The sequence below is a fragment of the Salvia hispanica genome, chromosome 4 (genome assembly GCF_029641045.1).
Source record: "Salvia hispanica isolate PSC_SH4W2 chromosome 4, Shi_PSC_v1, whole genome shotgun sequence".
Classification (NCBI taxonomy): domain Eukaryota; kingdom Viridiplantae; phylum Streptophyta; class Magnoliopsida; order Lamiales; family Lamiaceae; genus Salvia; species Salvia hispanica.
The window spans coordinates 48,486,473-48,508,618 of record NC_142695.1 but is presented as its reverse complement, the minus strand read 5'-3'; the positions used below and the strand labels follow the sequence as shown (position 1 = coordinate 48,508,618).

The 22,146-nt window shown below is 39.2% G+C and overlaps 3 protein-coding genes, 1 long non-coding RNA gene and 1 pseudogene across 8 annotated transcripts; 2 read left to right on the top strand and 3 right to left on the bottom strand.

Moving 5' to 3' along the window:
• The first annotated feature begins 2,154 nt into the window (after positions 1-2,154).
• On the top strand, positions 2,155-5,328 carry LOC125195878 (conserved oligomeric Golgi complex subunit 4). Its single transcript, XM_048094149.2, has 2 exons — positions 2,155-3,910; positions 4,557-5,328. Exons 1-2 carry the CDS (start codon positions 2,312-2,314, stop codon positions 5,184-5,186), a joined length of 2,229 nt encoding a protein of 742 aa, XP_047950106.1. The 5' UTR covers positions 2,155-2,311; the 3' UTR covers positions 5,187-5,328.
• Positions 5,329-5,788: 460 nt separating this feature from the next.
• Positions 5,789-7,321, bottom strand: LOC125192431 (uncharacterized). 2 transcript variants are annotated; one of them, XR_007171397.2, is made up of 4 exons: positions 6,683-7,321; positions 6,482-6,604; positions 6,274-6,363; positions 5,789-6,166 (listed from the first exon to the last, which is right to left on the bottom strand). It is a non-coding gene; the product is annotated as an uncharacterized LOC125192431 (long non-coding RNA). The 2 variants fall into 2 exon arrangements; XR_016137716.1 differs by having other exon boundaries at positions 6,482-6,595.
• A 136-nt stretch (positions 7,322-7,457) lies between these two features.
• LOC125193555 (heterogeneous nuclear ribonucleoprotein Q-like) lies at positions 7,458-11,621 on the top strand. Of its 4 annotated transcripts, none has more exons than XM_048091376.2 (9): positions 7,458-7,547; positions 8,476-8,922; positions 9,032-9,148; positions 9,301-9,441; positions 9,540-9,719; positions 10,363-10,567; positions 10,880-11,055; positions 11,138-11,229; positions 11,313-11,621. In XM_048091376.2, the coding sequence occupies exons 2-9, from the start codon at positions 8,548-8,550 to the stop codon at positions 11,455-11,457; spliced, it is 1,431 nt and encodes a 476-aa protein (XP_047947333.1). In that variant the 5' UTR covers positions 7,458-7,547; positions 8,476-8,547; the 3' UTR covers positions 11,458-11,621. The 4 variants fall into 4 exon arrangements, with proteins under 4 accessions (XP_047947333.1, XP_047947334.1, XP_047947336.1 ...); XM_048091377.2 differs by having other exon boundaries at positions 7,506-7,581; XM_048091379.2 differs by lacking the exon at positions 7,458-7,547 and having other exon boundaries at positions 7,910-8,922; positions 11,144-11,229.
• A 298-nt stretch (positions 11,622-11,919) lies between these two features.
• On the bottom strand, positions 11,920-13,781 carry LOC125193554 (3-ketoacyl-CoA synthase 1 pseudogene; annotated as a pseudogene).
• Positions 13,782-16,452: 2,671 nt separating this feature from the next.
• LOC125197293 (DHHC-type zinc finger family protein) lies at positions 16,453-19,418 on the bottom strand. Its single transcript, XM_048096022.2, has 8 exons — positions 19,092-19,418; positions 18,826-19,021; positions 18,389-18,480; positions 17,806-17,932; positions 17,617-17,702; positions 17,346-17,411; positions 17,014-17,134; positions 16,453-16,931 (listed from the first exon to the last, which is right to left on the bottom strand). Exons 1-7 carry the CDS (start codon positions 19,344-19,346, stop codon positions 17,015-17,017), a joined length of 942 nt encoding a protein of 313 aa, XP_047951979.1. The 5' UTR covers positions 19,347-19,418; the 3' UTR covers positions 16,453-16,931; position 17,014.
• Between the last annotated feature and the right edge of the window lie 2,728 nt (positions 19,419-22,146).

Sequence of the window (22,146 nt, the reverse complement as noted above, 5' to 3'; positions counted from 1 at the left end):
GTACAGCGTGTACATCTGGGTCAGATTGGCGACATTGCTCGAATAAGTGGCTTTTTCTAAGTCGATGACGGATTCCGACGCGACTTCCGACGTTGCGCCCTTCCCCTTCCGCCTCCCCTTCGCCTTCTTCACTCCCTCCGGGCGCTCGTGCGGACCATCCCCACTCAAGTCGATGTGGGCCGCGCTCCCCTCGCTCTCCGAAACGCTAAGTCGCGAGCGCACCGATTTCCCGTGCAGCGCGTCGTGCATTCCCGTCCGGAATTTGGGGAGATCCTTCAGCTTATCGTAGATGTTCCAATACTTGAAGCCCTTCGTCGACAAGTACTGGCTACTATACATCCGGATGGCCTCATCTCGGACCATGTGCTCGTTCTGGCCACTCGTCATGTGAGTCATCAAGTTAGAATAAATACCGTTGAAGTGCCCGCAGTCCCTCATGAGGCGCTCCCAATGCCGACGGATCGCCTCGCTGCCATGGTCCTTCATTGAGGCAGTCTTGTGGCTCCTGTACTTCGCGGCAATCCGCTCCCAGAATATGATCTCAGTCTGGTAGTTGCTGCGCTCCGCGTCCTGTGACGTGTCCGCCCAGCAGTCGGCTATCAGCTCGGACTCTTGCAGAGTGTAAGTAGTCCTTACCCGCTTCGGCCTCTCATCGGAACCCGTATCAGTCGCAGCCGACGACGCCGGCGCCTTCCCCCTCCCGCTCCTAGAAGGCGGCTCGGTGGGCGTTTCTTCCACCTCGAAGTCCTCCGCGCTCAGTGTCGCGGCCTGAGATTCTTGGTCGCCTGGGGTTGATCCGGGGGTGTCGAACTGGGGCCGATACACATCGTCGGCTGGAAAGGGCATTCTGCCGGCAGAGTTGAAGTACGGAGAAAGTCTCCGCGCCGGAGGAGTCTGCAAAGGAGACGGACCCCCGTATGGAAGTTGGCCGGGAGGAGAACCCATCGCCAACAACGACTGCATCCACTGCTCGTTTGCTTCATCCGTGTTGGGAATTTGTGAACTCGACTCTTTCCCCTTACCCTTATCCTTACCCGATCGGGAACTTTTCTTCCAAAAGCTCATAATTTTGATGAAAATTGAAGATTGGGAGAAGAGATTGAAAATGGAGAGAATGAAGATTGTGGGTGATGAATGGAGGAAGTGGAGGAAATATTTATAGGGGTGGAATGTAAAATAGCCGTTGGGTTCAAAAAAAAAAAAAAAAAATTTTAATTATCGCCGATTATCGCCGAGCGTCGCCACAGTGGCCGGCGATCGCTCGGCGATAATCCGGCGTTAGAACGCCACTCGGCGAAGCAACGGCAACATTATCGCCGAATTATCGCCGACTTCGCCACAATGGCCGGCGATAATTCGGCGATAACCGGCGATTTATCGCCGAGAATTCGCCACCTCCATTGGGAATGCTCTAAAGGCTTGAGAGTAGTTTGCTAGTTAAAATTTACTACCTAGTATAGAATTGTTTTCTAATCAAGATTTTTTTGCTTTTGAAACTTAGACCTCATTTTAAATTACCGAAAATTTGAAATTTTAAAAGATCTTCGACGAGTCACCTATCCTTGCAAATGATAATAATATAAATAGTTTTTCGATTACCATTGTCTGTATGAGTTTATTTTTCTCAAAAATTTGGAATGTAATAATATATCTTGATTCATTTCTAACAAAGTAAATACCACCATGTAAATACTCATTTTGCTATATCAATTATTTCCTCGTCTTCTAATAATATACATTTTTAAAATGACACAAGTTTTAATACAGACTTGATTAAGTAAAAAAGACAGAAAGAAAAATGTTTTAGTAGAAAATGAGTCTCACCTTATTAGAAAGAAAGAAATATTCAAAGAAAGTTTCTACAAATAAAAAATTTTATTTTCGAAAAACGGAGAGAGTATAATACTTACACAAAGATATCAAAAACTTCAATTTAAGGTTAAAATGTTTCATTAAAAATGTGTTAGACCAAATTGCCCCCAAAATTTGTAGGAGGCTAGCAATTAATATGGGGCATTTTGGTCCAATTTTAGCTTTTAATGTTCGATTAAGATAAAATTGGAAGGCTTTGCAAGGATTATAAAATTAGATATTTTTGTTAAAATGCAAAATAAAAATAAGACAAAATAATTTTTTTAATCCGATAGAATTTCTTAGAAACGAAAAACACTCTTATTACCTATGTTTGTATATCAATCTCACACAAAATCTAGTAGAAATGGGTTTGGACTGAGGAGGAAATTGAAAACCAATATTGAAAATTATTGATTAGATTTAGGGGGTTTTGGAGTAAGGAGCAAATTGAGCTCTAATGGCGATGTCACCGCGAAGCGAAGCAGACGGCGACGTCGCGACGGCAAATTCCTCCTCGTCTCTGCAATTTGGGACGGCGGAGGCGCTGGATCACGTCCGCAAACTCACCGATGTCGGCGCCATGACTCGTTTCCTCCATGAATGCATCGCCTACCAGCGCGGCCTAGATCTGGAGCTCGAGAGCTTACTCTCCCAGCGATCCGATTTGGATCGCCAGCTCTCCAACCTCCACAAATCCGCCGACGTTTTGGAGATCGTCAAGGGCGACTCCTCCTACATGCTCTCCAACATCTCCTCCACCTCCTCCCTCGCCGATCAGGTCTCCGCCAAGGTCCGCCACCTCGATCTCGCCCAATCGCGCGTTCAGGACACGCTCCTCCGCATCGACGCCATCGTCGATCGCTCCAATTGCCTCGACGGCGTCCACAAATCTCTCCTCGCCGAGGATTTCGAATCCGGCGCCTCTTACATTCAGACATTCCTCCAGATTGATTCCAAATTCAAGGACTCCTCCGCCGCGGATCAGCGCCAGCAGCTGCTTTCCTACAAGAAGCAATTGGAAGGCATTGTGAAGAAGAGGCTCTCCGCCGCGGTGGATCAGCGCGATCACCCTACCATCCTCCGCTTCATCAAGCTATTCAAGCCTCTTGCCCTTGAAGAGGAAGGATTACAGGTCTATGTAAGTTATCTTAAGAAGGTCATTTCTTCCAGATCCAAGGAGGAATTCGAGCAGTTATTGGAACAGATTGAGCAATCGAATAGCAACACTCAGGTGAGTTTCGTGCCGTGTTTGACAAATTTATTCAAAGACATTGTGTTGGCTATTGAGGAAAATGATGACATTTTGAGGAATTTATGTGGCGAGGATGGTATTGTTTATGCCATTTGCGAGCTTCAAGAAGAATGTGATTCAAGGGGTTCTAATATCTTGAAAAAATTCATGGATTATCGGAAATTGGCAAAATTGACCTCTGAGATTAATTCATACAAGAGTAATTTGCTGTCTGTTCATGCGGAGGGCCCTGACCCTAGAGAAATTGAGCTATACCTAGAGGAGATACTCTCCTTAACACAGTTGGGAGAGGATTACACCGAGTATATGGTTTCTAAAATAAGGAGCTTGACCTCGGTGGATCCGGAATTAGGGCCCCAAGCCACCAAGGCTTTTAGGAGTGGGAATTTCAGCAAAGTTTCTCAGGACACTACCGGCTATTACGTCATTTTGGAGGGGTTCTTTATGGTGGAGAATGTGAGGAAAGCCATCCAGATAGATGAGCCCGTGCCTGACAGTCTCACCACATCGATGGTGGATGATGTGTTTTATGTGCTGCAGAGTTGCTGCCGTAGGGCAATTTCCACCTCCAATATAAGCTCAGTTATTGCAGTGCTCAGTAGTGCTGTGAGTTTATTGGGGAATGAATACAGTGAAGCTTTGCAGCAAAAGATGAGGGAGCCTAATCTTGGAGCGAAGCTGTTTTTGGGTGGTGTTGGAGTGCAGAAGACTGGAACAGAGATTGCAACAACCTTGAACAACTTGGATGTCAGTAGTGAGTATGCTTTGAAACTTCGCCATGAGATTGAAGAGCAATGTCTAGAGGTATGTGTTAAAGTAGTGGCATTTCTGCTTTCTTCCTCTGCCACTAATATTATAATTTGTGTGATGGTACGAACTTGGTTTTGTATTCTAAGTGTTTAGCTTGAATTGAAGTCAATTGGAGATGATGTAACTCTATACCTTGATGCTACTGTGTTCAATCTTATTTAAGCATCTATGAGATTTTCTACTTGCCTAAATACGATCTTAATGCTTTAATTGATGGTCAACTTGTTATATGTTGTGGTAATGATAGGAACATGATAATATCTTCATGTTTTTGGTAAATAGATGATGCAAGTAGTCAATGTTTATGTTGCTTTTCGTACAGATCTTCAATAACCATGTTGACCTTGTATCTTATAAAGCACAACCTTTATTTCACTTGGAAAATATTGGTTGTTGGTAATTAGTAGTTTAGTATAAATATATAGTATGATTTCTATGATTAGTTTTGAATTTTCTAAAGTTTCTATGGTATTGATGCTCTTACAAGAATGCCACCTGATATTTTTTCCAAAACCTAGATGTTAACTATTGGAATGCAACAATCTTGCTGGATGATGTTTTCTCGACTATCTTATGCTTTCTTCTCGCTTACTCTTTATATTAGTTCATAATTCGGACTAAATCCTGTTTGTCACTTTAGGTATTCCCCGCACCAGGTGATAGAGAGAGAGTAAAATCTTGCTTATCTGAACTTATAGAAATGAGCAATAGCTTTAAGAAGGCTTTGAATTTTGGAATGGAGCAGCTTGTGGCCACTGTGACTCCTCGAATTCGACCAGTTTTAGATAGCGTGGCAACTATCAGCTATGAGCTTTCTGAAGCAGAGTATGCTGACAATGAAGTAAATGATCCATGGGTGCAAAGGCTCCTTCATGCTGTTGAGATCAATGTGGCATGGCTTCAGCCATTGATGACAGCCACAAATTATGACACATTTTTGCATCTTGTAATTGACTTCATTGTGAAAAGGCTTGAGGTGATCATGATGCAAAAACGATTCAGCCAACTTGGTGGTCTTCAGCTTGATAGAGATGCCAGGACACTGGTAAGTCATTTCTCCAGTATGACACAGAGGACTGTCAGAGACAAGTTTTCGCGGCTAACGCAGATGGCTACTATTCTAAACTTGGAGAAGGTGTCTGAGATTTTGGATTTCTGGGGAGAAAACTCAGGGCCCATGACTTGGAGGCTGACTCCTGCTGAGGTGAGAAGAGTATTGGGTCTCAGAGTTGATTTTAAACCTGAAGCTATAGCTGCTCTTAAGTTGTAACCTCCTACTTTTTGTTTATCGTTCCTCGCTGATCTTTTGATTTACAATCGCATCATTCCTTCTACTTTGTCCTCTTTTTTTTTTTCCAACGAGAAGAATTCAAATTATAATGGATGTATTGAGGTTATTTGGTCTTTTTTCATTTGAAACTGAGTAATAAGCATCATTAGTTGTTTTCTAGTAGCAAATTTATGTATCCTGGTTGGTGTGTCTGGATGGCGTAGGTTGTCTTCTCTTAACAGGATGAGATAATACTTTTGTTGAGGAAATCCTATAGAGAATAATCACCACCACCAGACATTCAGGTCGATCCTTGATATTCACATTGAACTCAAGTTCAATCTTTATAAGGGGGTGAGTATTGTATTTTGGATTGAATTTTTGTCAAACTTGAATCCAAGTTGTCAAACTGAACCGCGAATCCAAATTTTAAAGAAAAAGAAATCTGATCAAATTTTTGGTGAGCCTCATGAAATTTACTCATGATAGCTTCAAGCAGGATGTCAGTTCTCCTGATATGCACCCAAAATTCAACAGCAACACAACCAACACGTATGTATTGCTCCTTAATCTCATTTGTATTTTGGTTGTAACAAGCAAAAGATAATTAAGTACTTCACTAACATATGCCTGAAGTAACTCCGAAAGAAAGGCATAATAGTTCTTTGTAAGTCATCCAAGTTTTTGGGAATACCTACAAGACCGAGTGAGTAATTGGCCATCGCCATGTTTAAGGCACCAATCCAGTCACTGGCTTTTCGCAGTACTTCAATTTGTTCCTTCTATGAGATCAGAAATGAGATGCAACAATACGGTTGTGAGAGGGTTCCCAAAAGAGTTAGTAAAATATATATGAGGAGAAATCAAATAATCATCCCCTCAAAAGTTATCGACAGAAAAGCTAGTCTGGTGGATCAAATTTCCATTTTTGCATACAAACAGAAACAGAGGTGGGATGTCGATGTGAGGATGGCCAGCATCTGGACATATTAAAACAATGTTATCTACTGTAAAGCAAAATAGGGTTCAGGCAAGTGAGAATGATAGTATTTTTTATGTCACGTGATAATAGATGCAGTAAGAAAACCTGATCTCCCAACCACGCCAAGACAACAGCTGCACTTTCAAGACTCCACTTTTCTAGCACTTTCAACTCTGACTTCAACAAGAGCATTTTCTGGAAATTACCAAACTTCATTCACACATACCAGAGGAAATTACCAACCTGAAGCACATACTACTCTACTAGTAGTTTCATCTAAAAGATTCTGCAAATTCAACTCTGGAAAGCTTACATTGGCTACAAAATGTCTCCCCGTCAATGATTGCTATTTATCATAGATTTTGTTTAAGATATCCTATTGAGGCATGGAACCACGGAGAACGGAATCAACTTGACCACACCTTTGCTGTCACCACTAACCACATTAAATTGACGATTAACTTGAGTATCATAATAGCATCTGAACTACTGGAGCTCTATGTTCAGTGATAACCTTAGGTGCTGAGGCCTCTGCACATCCCAAATAGTGTAATGAGCATCACCATATCCTGCAAAGAGAATATCGCCTTGTTGATTGAAGCACATGAGATCTATTCATCTGTAATTTACACCATTTAGTAGGCAATATAATTAGTTTATATCATCTGGTCTAATCTATGAATCAGTGAGTAACTATAACGAATTATACTTAATTGGAAAATAAATTGATGATTTTGTCATTTTTAAGTGAAAAGAGCATCAATATTAGAATCATGATGAGGTTCACTAGTTAGCGTTGTTCATTCAGCATCCTTGTCAGCTCGCATCCTCATCACGAATTGGCATTTCCAATAGCAAGTTGAGCTCCTTCTTCAGAAAGCGATCTCGGAAGAAAGTGTGGGGCGTGAACGCGAGGCTGCGGGAAAACCCTAGCCACGTAGTTAGCTCTACTACTATTGGTAGCTGAGTTGTGTTTATAGCTATGCGAGTCAACCAGAGGAATGGAATGCGCGTGATCTCGAATGGTTGAACTTGAAGAGAGAATTTGGTCGAGGGTGCGGCGGTGACGATCTTCTTCGTCGGCTGCGCTTGAATGCTCCATCACCAGTACGTTACTTTGTTTGAATTTCTACTTTCTGTGAGTTTCTAGTAAACAACAACATCGTCATCGTCATCGTCTTCCACTTCCGGTATGATTTTTATTGAATATAGAAAAAGTGAAAAATAAACGGTTAAAACAGATAGAATTGAAAAGACAAAGGTATCCCTCGATAAGAAGGGAAATTACAATAAATTAGGTCAGAAGCATATAAAAGAGGGAAGACGGCATCTCTCTCGCAATTTGATCGGATAGATCTCACTCCACAGAGAGAGAAAAGGTAAAGGGAAATGAAATCAAAAGGATTTTTTTTGGTATGCAAAGTCTTGCTCAAATCTCCTCCTGCTTTCTTCCAATACTTGTTTACTCTCACATACATACACAAACATAAACACATACACATACACATACACATACATACATCCATCCCTTGATTCGCTGACTCTTATATTTACATATGCATCCCCCTCTTGAAACCCGCTTGCTTTTGATTCTTGTTGGGTTCAAATTCTTTGCTGTTTGGAGCTGGCTGTCGGCGTTTTGATTTGAGACCTCTTTATTTTCAATTTAATGAGGGCCTATGTGATATACCTAAATTATTTGGGTTTTTTTTTTTGGGGGGGGGGGGAGGCGATTTCTTTTTGCTGGGGAAGAAGAAGAAGGCATTTTTGGCTTAGTGTATCAATACATAACATAGCGTACAAAAAATACATATATATAGGATGGGGCAAACACATATCTTTGGTTTCCTTATTGGCTTAAGCTAGTGTGGGAGTGTTTGCTCTTGATTTTAAGTCCATTCCCCTTGTTATTGAAAAGGAAATTAGCCCAATGGATTTCCAGTTTCTGGTGTTGGTTCTATTCCGAGAATAATCCCTAAACTGAAACAATAACGAAACACATTGTTGACTGTGAATCATTCATTTTTCCCCCCACATTCCGAAATCTGGCTAGTGGCAGCAGAACTTTCATGTGTACCCAATGGACTCTGAATAGATGGTTAGACACCCATGACTTCGCGTTACCTAAAACTTACCATATACTACTACTCACAAACATGAAATGACCTGCTTCCTAGCATATCACATTTTAAAGAACCCGAAATGATGTTTTTCAAATTCGTCATAGTTAAGTGCCTGCCAGCCCATGTCAATCTGCAGATGGTTTTCTCTTTTCCCTTCTGCCATAATAACAATGTAAGCATGCAGATTCGATTGGTGGATTCCGGGCCTCCAAATTGTGTTTATTGTGTGTGACAACACTTGAAACCTAGGAGAATCATGGCAGAGAATACTGAAGTGGATGACCGTGTGGATTTTGATGATGATAACTACACTGAAGAAGAGGATGAAGAACCCATGGAAGATGAAGGAGCTGGAGAAGGTGAAGAAAATGATGAAGAACCTCAGGAGGATACTAGAAGTGAGGATGGTGGGAAAGGGCAATCTCCTGGAACAGATAAAAATGATATTAGCATTGGGGATATGGAAGATAAAGAGAACTCAGCATCTATTAGTGAAGATGAGAAAGAGAAACATGCTGAACTTCTTGATCTCCCACCTCATGGCTCTGAAGTTTTCATTGGAGGACTTTCTCGAGATGTTTCAGGGGAAGACTTGAGGGAACTCTGCGAACCCCTTGGTGAAATTGTTGAGGTTAGTGGATATAAGGCGGAAAATTTTACCTGCAAATTGTTTGTGCCAAACAGATATCTTTATGCACATACTGTTTCTCTTTATTATTCATAGCTTCATTATTTTGCAGATAAGGGTAATGAAGAATAGGGATACTGGTGAAAGCAAGGGCTTTGCTTTTGTAGCCTTCAGAACAAAAGATGAGGCACAAAAGGCAATTGAAGAATTGCATAGCAAGGAATTCAAGGTAATTGAGAAAATATTCCTTTTGTTTTCCTTTTCTAGTGGAACAATGTTAGCCACTTAGCCTTTCTTGTGCTAACTATTTCCTATTTCTGTTATTCTGTCTGTTTGTGACAAAAATAAATTTCTTTGTTATCGACCCTTTCTTCACTTCAGGGTAGGACGCTGCGATGCTCATTTTCCGAAACTAAATACAGGTTGTTCATAGGCAATGTACCCAAGGGATGGAGTGAAGATGATTTCAAAAAATTAATTGAATCGACAGGTCCTGGTGCTGAAACCATTGAGCTAATAAAGGTATATGTGGCTTAGTGGCTATTTTATTACTAATGAGTTCAGCTGTCTCTCAGCAAAGTAGTACATCGGTTTTGACCTTATTCACTTTATTACTACAGGATCCTCAGAACCCTGGTCGTAATCGAGGTTTTGCCTTTGTGGAATATTACAACAATGCTTGTGCTGATTATTCCAGGCAAAAGATGACTGCTGCAAGCTTCAAGCTGGATGGTAACACGCCAACTGTAACTTGGGCTGACCCGAAGATTACACCTGATCATTCTGCTGCTTCTGCTCAGGTATGATTTCATAACTGAAATCTCCCTTACCATGAATGTCTGCATATTGATATTCTTGGGTGTCATGTCTGGGAAGTAGTTTGAATACTCTCATGCTTTGAAATTGTGGATTTTAACATTCTGGTGATGTATGCTTCTAATTGTGCTGGTATCTTCTCATTGTGGAGTAATATACAAGATGTTATGAATTGGAACTACTGGAAAAACAGCAGAAATGTTTTCTTTCAATAATCTACTGTCATTTATCTATTTTCTACAATAATCCTTGTGGCAAATGGTTTCTTAGTTTTGCCAATCATGAGTAACTTGCATAGTTGTATGCATTACATTTGGTTGTTATCTGTCACGGCAAGACTAATTCCTAGAAATGTGAGTAACATTTATTCATAAAAAACTGATTTTGGTGCAAGAGCAACATTTATCAACATGCCACGTGGCAAGCACTTGAATATGAAAATAGACTTGTGACACTGCCACTGTCTTGTCATCCACTGGTCCAATAGTAGTTACTCTTTCTCTGTTCTTGTGTATATGGGCTTATGAAATGCTTATGTTTTTATACTTAATGAGCAGTATACTTATGTTCATATACTCAATGCATGTTTTGATGTTATTTTTTTTCTTTTATGATGTGTATATGTAGGTCAAGGCCCTCTATGTTAAGAACATTCCTGAAAATACAACCACCGAACAATTAAAGGAAATTTTCCAGCAACATGGGGAAGTGACCAAAGTCGTTATGCCACCTGCTAAAGCTGGTGGGAAGAGAGACTTTGGCTTCATACACTATGCAGAAAGATCAAGTGCCCTTAAAGCTGTCAAGGAAACAGAAAAATATGAGATAAATGGTTAGCTCCCACATTTTTCTTTCTTGTCTAGGACAAATGGCAATATGCTATTAGCATTTGGATAAATGCGTAAAGTCGATGGCACTTGATGACTGATGCAATTATGAGGCATGCATTTAATTGGGAAATGCAAATGTATGTTGAAGTCATATTTAGGTGCATTAATGCCATACTTGGTAAAAAAAGATTGTTATGACTTATGATAGTGATGAACAAGAACGCCATGCCTTTGCTCTTTATTTTCAGTAAGGGTGCACATCTTCCTCGTTGTACTATTTGCACGAAGAATGATATCATTATATATACTTGCAGGCCAGGTGTTGGAAGTTGTCCTTGCAAAACCTCAGGCTGAGAGGAAGTTTGATGCAGCCAATCCCCACAACGCTCAAGTTCCAAACTATATTCCTCATCCAGGATATGGCGGTATACCCGTAAATCCTTATGCGTCTATAGCTACTGGATATGGCGGAGCTGCTGGTTTTCAACAGGTAGTTGTTGTTCTCTTTTTTTTTGTTCAGTTTCTATTCATTCATTTGATTGTGTATTCTAACATACCGGAACATTTTCTAGCAGCAGCCTATGATTTATGGAAGGGGACCAATGCCATCAGGAATGCAGATGGTGCCAATGGTTTTACCCGATGGTCGAATTGGCTATGTCCTGTAAGTTGCCTTATATACGGCGTACGAAGTAGGAGAATGAAGAAACCCTGAGTATTGTCGTGACAAATTTATGTATATTGCAGACAGCAGCCCGGTGTGCAGATTCCTCAGCCTGTGAGACCACGCAGAAACGATAGGAGTAGTGGAGGTGGTGGCGGAGCACATGCGCGGGGAGGAGGTGATGGCGGTGATGAAAGTAACCGTGGTAGACGATACAGGCCTTATTAGATGATTATGTATTTGGATAAGCTAGATGATTATAAATTATAACCCTGGGCTACTTCAATGTTGGTAGTAGATGGAAATTAAGTTGTTCGTTTGTTGATTGGGAAAAAGATTGCTGCTGAGTTCATATAAAAAGTTTGCCCTTTTGGTGTGGTGTTGGTTGACCATTCGACTGAAAATTGGAAAAACATATAATTTCTTTGGCAATACTAACACATTAAAATCATTTATATCCTTGAGGAGAGAGAGATATAGGTTTGAAAAGTAAATGATTAGGTAGATTAGGTTGTTCATTATATAGATATGCTCCTACTTTTCTTCTATCCTTATCATAAGAAACATCAACACTCGACTGATATTTCTTAGTGTTTGATTGTTCATTATATCCTCAAACTTAGGAGAGATCAAGTTGAAATTATAATTTATGTTGCATTATGGTTTGCTATATACAATAAGTCATATATATTGCAGAAAACCAATTTAAAAGAGATGCATTGTTTGGTAAATATAATCTCTGCGTCAAATTAATGATCATGCAGTTGAAGTTGGAATGTGGAGAGGGTACTTATGGATACAATCGAACCATGGATTAGTGGTGCATTGTTGGGGTGGGATTTCCCTCAGAGCTCTCCAGACAGCGCTGTTGCACTTGAACCCTGAGCCGAAGGCGATCTGCCACACCCGATTCCCTCTCGAAACACGGCCTTTAGCCTCCGTGTATGCGAGTTCATACCAGAGGGAGCTGCTGGACGTGTTCCCGAACCTATGCAGCGTCATCCTGGACGGCTCCATGTGCCACTCCGTCAACTGCAGGTTCTTCTCGATCGCGTCGAGCACCGCCCTCCCGCCCGCGTGGATGCACACGTGCTCGAACGCCTTCTTGAAGTCCGGTATGTAAGGCCTCACCCTCGCCCCCGCCACCTTCCTCTTCACCAGCCTCACCAGAAACGCCAGCTGCTCGGACAGCGGCAGCACCAGCGGCCCCAGCGTCGTGATGTTCGTCTTCAGCGCGTCCCCGGCCACAGCCATCAGCTCCCGCGCCAGCGACACCCCCACCTTCGTGCCCCCCTCGTCCTCCCTCTGGTACGCGCAGTTGTAGCTCTTTTCGTCGGCCCCCTTGTGCGTCCGCACCGTGTGGACGAGCTCGTACTTGGACCGCCGCCTGTCCCGGGCCTTGTTCGACAGCAGCACGGCCGCGCCCCCCATCCGGAAGATGCAGTTGCAGAGCAGCATGGAGCGGTCGTTGCCGAAGTACCAGTTGAGGGTGATGTTCTCGGTGCTCACCACAACGGCGTAGGTGTCCGGGTTAGCCTCGAGAAGGTGCTTCGCGAGGTCGACCGATATCAGCCCCGCGCTGCAGCCCATCCCCCCGAGGTTGAAGCTCTTGATGTCTGTCCTCATCGTGTAATGGTTGATTATCATGGAGGAGAGTGAAGGGGTTGGGTTGAACAAGCTGCAGTTCACAATCAATATACCAACAGCACTGGGATCGATCCCAGTGCCGTTGAAAAGGGCGTCGAGAGCGCCATACATGACGCTCTCCGCCTCCTGTCTGGCCTCCGCCATAGACAGGTTAGGGGGACGAGACGTGATCCCCCTGGGTAAATATGTCTCGTCCCCCAGCCCAGAGCGATGGGCGATCTTGCTCTGGAAGCTGATCGAGTCCTCCTCGAAAGCTCCATTCTCTGCCGTCATCTTCAAGAATGATTCCACGGAGAGCTTCCGCTCGTCGTGGGGCTTGTAACAAGCGAAATCCACAAGATAGACTGGCCGCGGACGCCTGGCCCAGTAGATGCCGAGAGGCAAGGCGAGGGCGGCCGCGGCCAGCAAAATGGTGGCCGTGTCAAGGAGGAGTGTTGTCTTGGCGGACAAAAGGCTTGACACGGCCACAGCAGCCAGGAGGAGGAGGGCCGCGGAGGCCGGGCTGCACGAGTAGGCGTGGTAGCCGAGCTTGACGTATTTGAGCTTGACGGAGTGGAGAAAATCGGGCAGCTTGCGGCGGATCTTGATGACGACGGAGGAGGAGTCCTTGAAGTCGACCTCGGCCAGTAGCCTCTCCTCATTCATGTCGATGCTTTCCATGGAGATGGAGCTTGTTTGGTTGGGTGAGAAATAGAGAGAGAAAGAGAGAATAAAGCAAGGATCACGTGCAAGAAAATGTTGAGGGATTTATATGATATGAATGATTGGGAGAAATGGTGTGTGTGTGTAGAGTATAGAGGAAGAAAGTTTACCAACTAGGTGAAACAGGTGGGATTGGATTTTGGATTAGTTTGTGAGTCTCTACCCAATACAACATATTATAGGTGACGTTGTAATTCCATTTGGGCTTATTTATATTTGAGTCATTTGACCCACTGCCCACGTGAGAAAAACAGATACTACTCCATAATTCATCTCTTAAAATAGGGAGTAGTTTTTTTTCTCATTTGATAAAAATGAATTTATTTCAATGTAATGCTCCCTCCGTCTCAAATAATTTGTCATATTCTACTAACTCATTCTTACTCTTATTTTATTATAAAACTAATAGTATATAAAAGTAGGACTCACATCCCACTAACTTTTTCAACCCACTTTTCATTACATTTATTAAAACTCAAGTCCGATCAAAATGAGGCGAATTATCTGAGACGGAGAGAGTAGTAATGAATATTAGTATATGATTATTAATCTCATTTCATTTTCGGATTCAACGAATTTTAGCCCACTTGTCGCCTCGATTAGAAGCAAGTGTAAATGGTATGTTTATGAAATAAAACAATACTAATAAAGAAGGGGGAAAACAGTTGGCTGTCCAAAACTAAATAAATGTGACTTGATTAACCTCAATAAATATTCGTACGCATATCTAATTATTTCAATCATTCAATATATAATAGTTGGGGTTTGGGGGTATTTTCCGATAATAACATAGCCAAATGTTTTACGTTGAGATGCCGAAAAGGACATCATAATTTGCTTGGCAATATTTTTTAAATCAAAATACAAATTAAATTTCGATTACTTAAATTAATAAATTATTGGGAAATTATATTGTCGCGTTTAATGCAAATTATGTAGGTTTGATAGATGTATGCTACCGTCTTAATTATCTTATTAGTATCAATGGTTCTACATTTGGCATTTAAGCTGCCCAACTTCCAACATCCATCCATGACTTCATAAATTTTAAAAATAGACAACATTATTCTTTTTATTTTTTCCATGTTCAAATTATTAATTTCTATATATGTAGTATGTATTAAAGCTGCCACATGATCATGTTTGTAATTTATGACTACTAACCGTTATAGACTTCAAAATTTGCTCCAAGTTAATTTTTTTTCGTTAATAAATGGAGAACTACTATTGCTTTATTCTTTCCTTATATGTTCAACTGTTCTTCCGGTTCTAAATTTTACTAGTACAAAATTTCTTTGAGATAAAGATATATCAAAATTAATAAAAATGAAATGAGATAAGTATTTCATAATGGACAAAAAAAATATGAGATATTTAACTACGAAAGGAGGGAGTCTAATAACTCGTGAAAAAAAAAAAAAAGGGTCGTGAATCACTTTTAGGTATATGGTATGGAACCATACTACACTAGTAATGTGCAGATAATTTATTGAATGAAATTGAATACATAAGACTTTTAAAAATGTTATTAATTCATATCCAGTTAAGTCAACGAATCTTTTCTTATATTCAAAGAGAAATTTATAGGGGTAAAAATTCTTGGAAAATTGTTTACTTCTTCGACAATTGCTTTGAACAGTAAAACTTCAAATTGAGACTGATAGTTCCAGTCTCAGACACGACGCTACCCCAACAACAATCAAATTGACACCTCTAATAACTTCATAATTAACATGATGGAGTAGTATTTGTCTTTGCTTCGTCCCAGAATTGCATAGTGAAGTACTATAATTCATCAAACACCATTAACATACCTACTTTCTAATTACCTAATTCATACCCATATAGTTTCTTTTGTTAATTAACATTGAAGCCCATTCCCATAGGCTTAGCCGCTTTCTCTATTATTTGACTGCAATGTACGAAAATTATGTCAATCTCAGTTTTACATATGAGAGTTGGACTCATTCCATATTGGGAAAAATCCGTTTATGAATTATGATTGAATAATGATACGGATAATGTTTGATCCGTCTCACCCCCAACCATCCAATATACTTGAATCTTATATTTATGTTTAGGTTGAACTAATAAAATACCATCCATTTTGTTATTGTAAACATAAAAAAGAAACATTTTTGTATTTTATCCTTAATTTTACGACTTGGGTGAAAAGGAGTATCTTTGTTGGATCCAAGCGGACTGTTACTGCCATTTTGTTAAGCAGATAGGTACCAATCTCATTCTCAAGCTTCTTCTTTGACCTTTTTGGGCCTCAAGAAACCTGTTCTGTGCACAAACTTGTTGATTAGCCCAATTACAATTGATGTAAGTTAAATTGACGATAAAGAGCTGCTTAATTGATAAATTGTTCTCTCTCCAATTGGAGAAAGAAAAACAATATGCTGTACATATAGGTACATAGTAGTTGAGAAAATGAACCTCCCAACAAACACAAACAGACCTCCTAAGATATCAATGGCATCTCCCCTCATTTTACTGTACATAATATCTTATTATGCGTGCCAAACAGAGGGTGTGAAACATATTTGGCAACCATTAGCTGCATAATATTTTGATACAAAAGTGTGTAAAGTGTGATTAATGCTGTGCTCAAACACAACTCTAAAGTCTCAAGTTAGGCAATCTGATGTCATACTTTGTAAGTTCCTTACATGAATATCCATCCTAACTCCAACTAGAAGGTATATTCAACCTACAAGCCACTTCTCAACTAAAATCCGCCCTTGAAAGATATACACCAGACCCTTATCATTGTTTTTCTTCAAGCAATTAACAACTACTTTCATGAAAAGGCACTCTTATAGGAGGAGCTACACCACCGGTTTTTAGTTTCCCCCATTAAATATGAGCTGATTAATATGCAGATCATATAAATCTTTCTCAAACGCAGAGAGGGAGTTCTTAATGACAACATTCATACAAAGAAGATGTTAAAAGAGAGAAGGGTTGGATACTTGAGATGGTCGGCAGTGAGCGTGGCAGGCAGTGTGATGTTGATTTGGTAGGAATGGTGCTTCCATGCCACCAACCGTCAACAGTGGATGGTGCCTGTGGGACTCATTCTCTTTGTCACGCCTATCTTAGTTTGTTTCTCTCATCATCTCCGATTAGCTATCATCCTAACCATATCATATGTGATTTTCCATCTACAATAATTACTCAATCTCTACTTGATTGATATTAATGAATATATATATACTAGTACTTTCAGGACTCCGGTTCTTCTGCTTCTATCTTATAATTCACAAATCATCGACTGCCATGTGGTTTTCAGAAACTTTCAGTTGACAGCCCTTCCCACTTATACTTTGTTCACTCTCTCGCTCACACTGCAATGATAAGTAGAGATTGGAAACATGTACTGGAGTACATATCAATCAGTGGGCAGATAGGTGTAGCTCAGCCTCATACCTTATACGTTAATAATATCCGGGCGGGTTGGATAATCTAGACCCTGAAGTGCAGGCACCCTCTCCAAGTCTTCTTTCGAGAATACTGGAACCAGCCATAAAACCTTTCTAGTGCCAAAAACCTGCATTGACAAATCATACAAGATCACCCACTTCTGAACAAGACTCAATTAGGCACAGAGAAATAGGACTTGTTTTACACAAACATGAGTTTTGTTCATGATACTATAGAATAATTAAGTGCCAATACCCAATTCTTATTAGATCATTACTCTATGGAATCGAAACAAGGGCAGATCTCTTATTCTTCATTCGCACTATAAGAACACTTACCTGCTCAATGTTCTTCCTCCACCCTAAGTCATACTTCCATGGCACACCTTTTTTCTTCTCATGAACCTGAAACCAAAACCGACAATTAACAGGATAGTCCAACTGAGATGCAGACTTGGTACATTACTACATAATGAAGTATGGTATTTTGAAAATCAAAACAATGCAGTTCTGATGTAATCTGACACAAGTTATTATATGATTTTGTATTTCTTTAATAATCAGCAAATACTAAGATATAGTGTAGATGATGTCAAAGGATTTTGTTTACCTCCACTGAGGTTGTGTTGCTCAAGAGCAGGGATATATGCATAACAACGAAACAGAGAAGGCTCAGCACAAAAGCTAGATTAAGAACTGCATTAAGGGATGGAATCTGTAAGAAATATAGAGGGATGATGAGAATGAAGCAATAGAATGGAAGTGGAGATGCAATGATAAAAAATGCAAGGGAATTTACCAAAGGCCAAAAAGTTGATAGCTAATTCGCCTGGCGAGCTGGAATGATGCTCAGCTTGTCTGAAAAAACTTATGAAACCAGGAAGAAGTACAAAAGTATCCAGCATCGTTTCCAAAAAAGTGTATAACTGTGAATCATTATATAGGACAATGAGACAAATAGAAAGATACACTAATATTATCTTCAGGTACTGCAACAATTTGAGGTCATACAGAAATTTCAATCACCAAGATCTCTCTCAGGTATTGCGACATACTAAAGTCTAACAATAGACAGGTGATATTAGATGCAAAAGAAGATATAGCTTGCAAATGGATAAAAAAAAGGTTTGAAAGAGATAGACCCATAAATAAATCTATGTTATAGTTGTCACACATAAAGCACTATGCCATTGTAATGAAAGAGTTAAGATTGCAATTTAAGAGCCCAAGATAGAATTAGTCAATTACTGTACTTTTTAAACTTAAACTTCAAAAAGACTTATACACCTCATAACATTACAACAACTACACATATATAAACATACACATACATTATGACAATAGCTCCCAGTAAAAAGGTTCAGAGTTTAATTTACTCTCACCAGAAATAGGAGGAAGAATTTGTAGTTGCGAGCCCCAACACAGTTTACAACCCATATGCAGTGGTGATCCATCTTAAGAACACAACGTTCACCTAGCACAAATATGCTAATGGTTTAGCAAATACAAACACCTTCAAAGTCAAGCATCTATAGGGCCAAATAATGACTATAACGACATGCTGCAAAACTCATGGAGTGTGCAAACTGTAATTACATATCATGTGAAAGTAATCCCATTGGTGAAGCAGGCACCATAGCAACAAGCTTGAAGTATGGTAGGACAACCGGGATTAGAAGGTAATCAACGAAATCAAGACAAATACGCCATACAAATAAAGGCATTCAGATTCTAATTTTAGTCAACACAGTCAATTAACAGATCGAGCAAAATAGGCAGCGAGATACTATTAACTTTTAGGGTTTAGGGAAGAGCTTACAAACAGAGCAGTGATGGCAGCGTGGGGGCTTCCCGTTCTGGCAACGATTGCAAAATTGCGGAGCAGCTGTTGCATTCAATTCCACTGAAGATGAAGTCTCAGCGGCGTCCTGCTGTGGCAACAATTTCCAATTCGGAGGCACAGCACCAGGATCGCGAAACACAGCCATCAAATAGCTCCAAGCCAACAATACAAGCTAGCGGTGAAAAAATCAGTCTAATCAGAAACAATCGCTCCGAGTAAAAGGGGGAAAAAAAGAATAGTACCAGGACATGAAAGATGGCGACGAGAAGGATAGAGAATAGTGAAGTGAAGGCGCCATGGAGGAGGTGAGGGCCTAAGGTGAGGATGACGACAGCGTAGTAGGAGACTGCAATTAAAGCCAAAACAAGCACCACCATGAAGTAGCCGAGGAACTTGAGCCCCGAGCACAGCCTGAACGGATTCAGATCCATCGCTAAACGGCTCGATCTTCGCCCCTTACGCGCTCCAGATCCTGATCCAGCTAGCCGTTTCAGCATATATGAAGAACCCAGAGTTACAAGTTATCCACGCACACAAAATCAAGGAGAAGAAGGTTCGGTATTTCTGCTCAAGCAGTGATAAATTAATCATAATCAGCACGGTAATTTTATCAATTTTTTATAATTTCCGAAAATTTATATTTTAATCTATTTATTTTTATTTTTATCGAATTTCCAATTTCAGAGAGAAGAAAAGCGCTTTTCTTTGACTTTATATAAAAAAATACTCAATTTATGTCTATATATTAAAATAAATCATTCCAATATTAGTGCATTGATAGTTTATTCCCCATCATTTTAAAGTTTGTAAGCTTATTCGATTCTCTATTTTTCTTATAAATCAATGGTATATATTGATTTTATTTCAATCTAATAGTATATCACTAATCATATGAAAATGCACGCAAAATTGAGGTGATGCATTAACTCAAATTCACAAGGTATGCTCATAAATATTACTAATATCTCTAAATATATGAAAATGCACGCAAAATTTAGTCAATGCATTAATTCTATTATTTTATTTATTATAATTCAGGTCACAATTTGGGAATGTAGTAAGTGAAAATTTTGTACTCCATCCTTTCTTTCTTTTTAGAGACTCCTCCTTTAGAACTTTTCATAATAAAGAATCATACCTTTATTAACTGCATTATGGTTTATACCCTTTTTTGGGGAAAAAAAATGAAATTAAGGCAAGTTAAATCAAAACAGAGTCAATCAAGGATAGATGAATTACATGTTAACAGAAAAGAACACTATTCATAAATAATGTAAATAAAGAAGAGGAGAAAAAAGAATAAATTCATTTCCAATGCCGAATTTTGATTTCGTCCACTATAATATCTATTTCCATACATGCATGCTCACATCAGAAACTATGATGAATAAATATCAGGCTTTCAAAATTATTGATGTACAGTACAACTTTGTCGTGTCCTCATATATATTGGAGTTGTAGCAATTCAAATTTCAATTTCAATTTAAACCTAGGCAACTAATTTGGCGGCCCACTTTTAGATACCCAGTCAATAAATATTTGATTGAGAAACAGTTTTCTTCACACAAAGACTTCGCATATACACAAATAAATTACAAAGTCAGGAGTGTGATCAATTACTAACTTTGTTGAGTTGCTAATTTACTAATTCATCAATGCGATATATTAAAAATATTAAAACGGTGATATTAAAATGTCGATACATAATTTAGCAACTTAAATAGTTAGCAATATAACGCACCCCTTATAACTTATGTTTATCTTCTTTGATTTATATTATATCGAATACAACTCTCGAATTTATAGCACGCTGATGTTCTATTTGATGGATTATGTTGAGTTTTAATAGGATCAATACTTGAATTTGACAATCACATGATGTGTAAATTTAATTTCAGACTAATTCAATCTCGAATTATCTAGAATACATAATCTTTAGTAAAAACAAGAATATTTCTTCTGCTTATCAAAAATAGCCACCATCAAACGAATCTCCCCTAGAGGTAGTGTTATTTATTAGTACACTATTAATTACTATGAAAAAATGAATCTGGAAAGAAATTATGTACTCCGTATTTTGTGAAGGGGCATTCAAGTTCGACTTCACGTGACATCTCATATTATCTTAGTATGCTAACATTACGATTATCATCATAATATTGTCGTTCAATATAGTGGAGTATGATAATATAATTAAGAGTGTAAAAATTTTAGATATTTCTCTAAAAAGGAAAAATAAATGGTGATTGGAGCGATGCCATCTGGTGAAGTTTGGCCGGACATATTAATATTTAACTCTCAGGTTTGTATTAGTTTAATCAAGTCAGAAATAGCATTGCATACATCGCACCACCATCCACATGATTTTTGTCAGAAACAATGACAAGATAAACCACAATTGGATTTAAACTAATTAAGTACTACTATAAAACTGGATATAGTTTTTGGTTGGTTGTTCTTGTAGTATTTGTAGATAATAATAATAATAATAATCTAGTACTGCATTTCATAGAAAATTGGATAGAGTTTTTGGGTGGTTGTAATTTGTATAGCATTAGTAGATATTTCCCAAATAAAAAACAAATCAAAGTCGGCCTTTTCGACATGTTCAAAGGAGCCTTGGGAATATAGATCGATAATATAAACTATTTACACATGTTATCCAATAAAAAATCTCTATCACCACATCCAAAATTCTGTGTGTATGCCAAATACGTTAATCTTGGACTGAGAATGTTAGGTGCCTTTTTTTTAAATTTGTATATATGATATGAATGATTGAACAATGATCCACAGTTTAAAGTGCAATTTAATTCCTCAAAGTTTTTGGAGAATTCTAATATTTTCTACCAAGTTTGAAAATGATCTTACTTAATTAGTACTCTACAAAATTTTAGAATTGTGCAATTTTATCAATCCAATGCAAATAGATTATTTTTTTGGGGTGTAAAATCCTACATGGTAAATTGTGAATTCTATATGGCTTAGTCTATGTAATACATGAAGAACGATCCCCTATGGAAAATTAATATTAATCTTAAAGTTTATGATATTTAAGACCACTTTTAAAATCGTGAAAAATGGAGTATCAAAATTTTCCAAAATTTTATAGTTTTTAAAACCAATATCTCTTGAATTTATACGTACAATATCAATTGGGTTTTTGGCTTTTTAAACCAAAACCTTTCCCCGAATTCCGGTTTTTCCCATGAACTATGAGATTTGTTTTTAAAATCACGAACTTTCATTTCGTTAGGATTTTCCCCTGACGGGTCAACGACGAAACCCGGGTTGTCT

Excerpts from the sequence above, each read along its gene's own strand:
- LOC125195878 (XM_048094149.2), top strand. The coding sequence starts at position 2,312 with ATGGCGATGTCACCGCGAAGCGAAGCAGACGGCGACGTCGCGACGGCA. Across the intron at positions 3,911-4,556 it reads TTGAAGAGCAATGTCTAGAG|GTATTCCCCGCACCAGGTGA; the intron begins GTATGTGTTAAA and ends TTGTCACTTTAG.
- LOC125193555 (XM_048091376.2), top strand. The coding sequence starts at position 8,548 with ATGGCAGAGAATACTGAAGTGGATGACCGTGTGGATTTTGATGATGAT. Across the intron at positions 9,149-9,300 it reads TGCATAGCAAGGAATTCAAG|GGTAGGACGCTGCGATGCTC; the intron begins GTAATTGAGAAA and ends TCTTCACTTCAG. Across the intron at positions 11,230-11,312 it reads GGTCGAATTGGCTATGTCCT|ACAGCAGCCCGGTGTGCAGA; the intron begins GTAAGTTGCCTT and ends TGTATATTGCAG.
- LOC125197293 (XM_048096022.2), bottom strand. The coding sequence starts at position 19,346 with ATGCTGAAACGGCTAGCTGGATCAGGATCTGGAGCGCGTAAGGGGCGA. Across the intron at positions 18,481-18,825 it reads CTGCCATCACTGCTCTGTTT|GTGAACGTTGTGTTCTTAAG; the intron begins GTAAGCTCTTCC and ends TATTTGTGCTAG. Across the intron at positions 17,703-17,805 it reads TATCAACTTTTTGGCCTTTG|TTCTTAATCTAGCTTTTGTG; the intron begins GTAAATTCCCTT and ends CCCTTAATGCAG.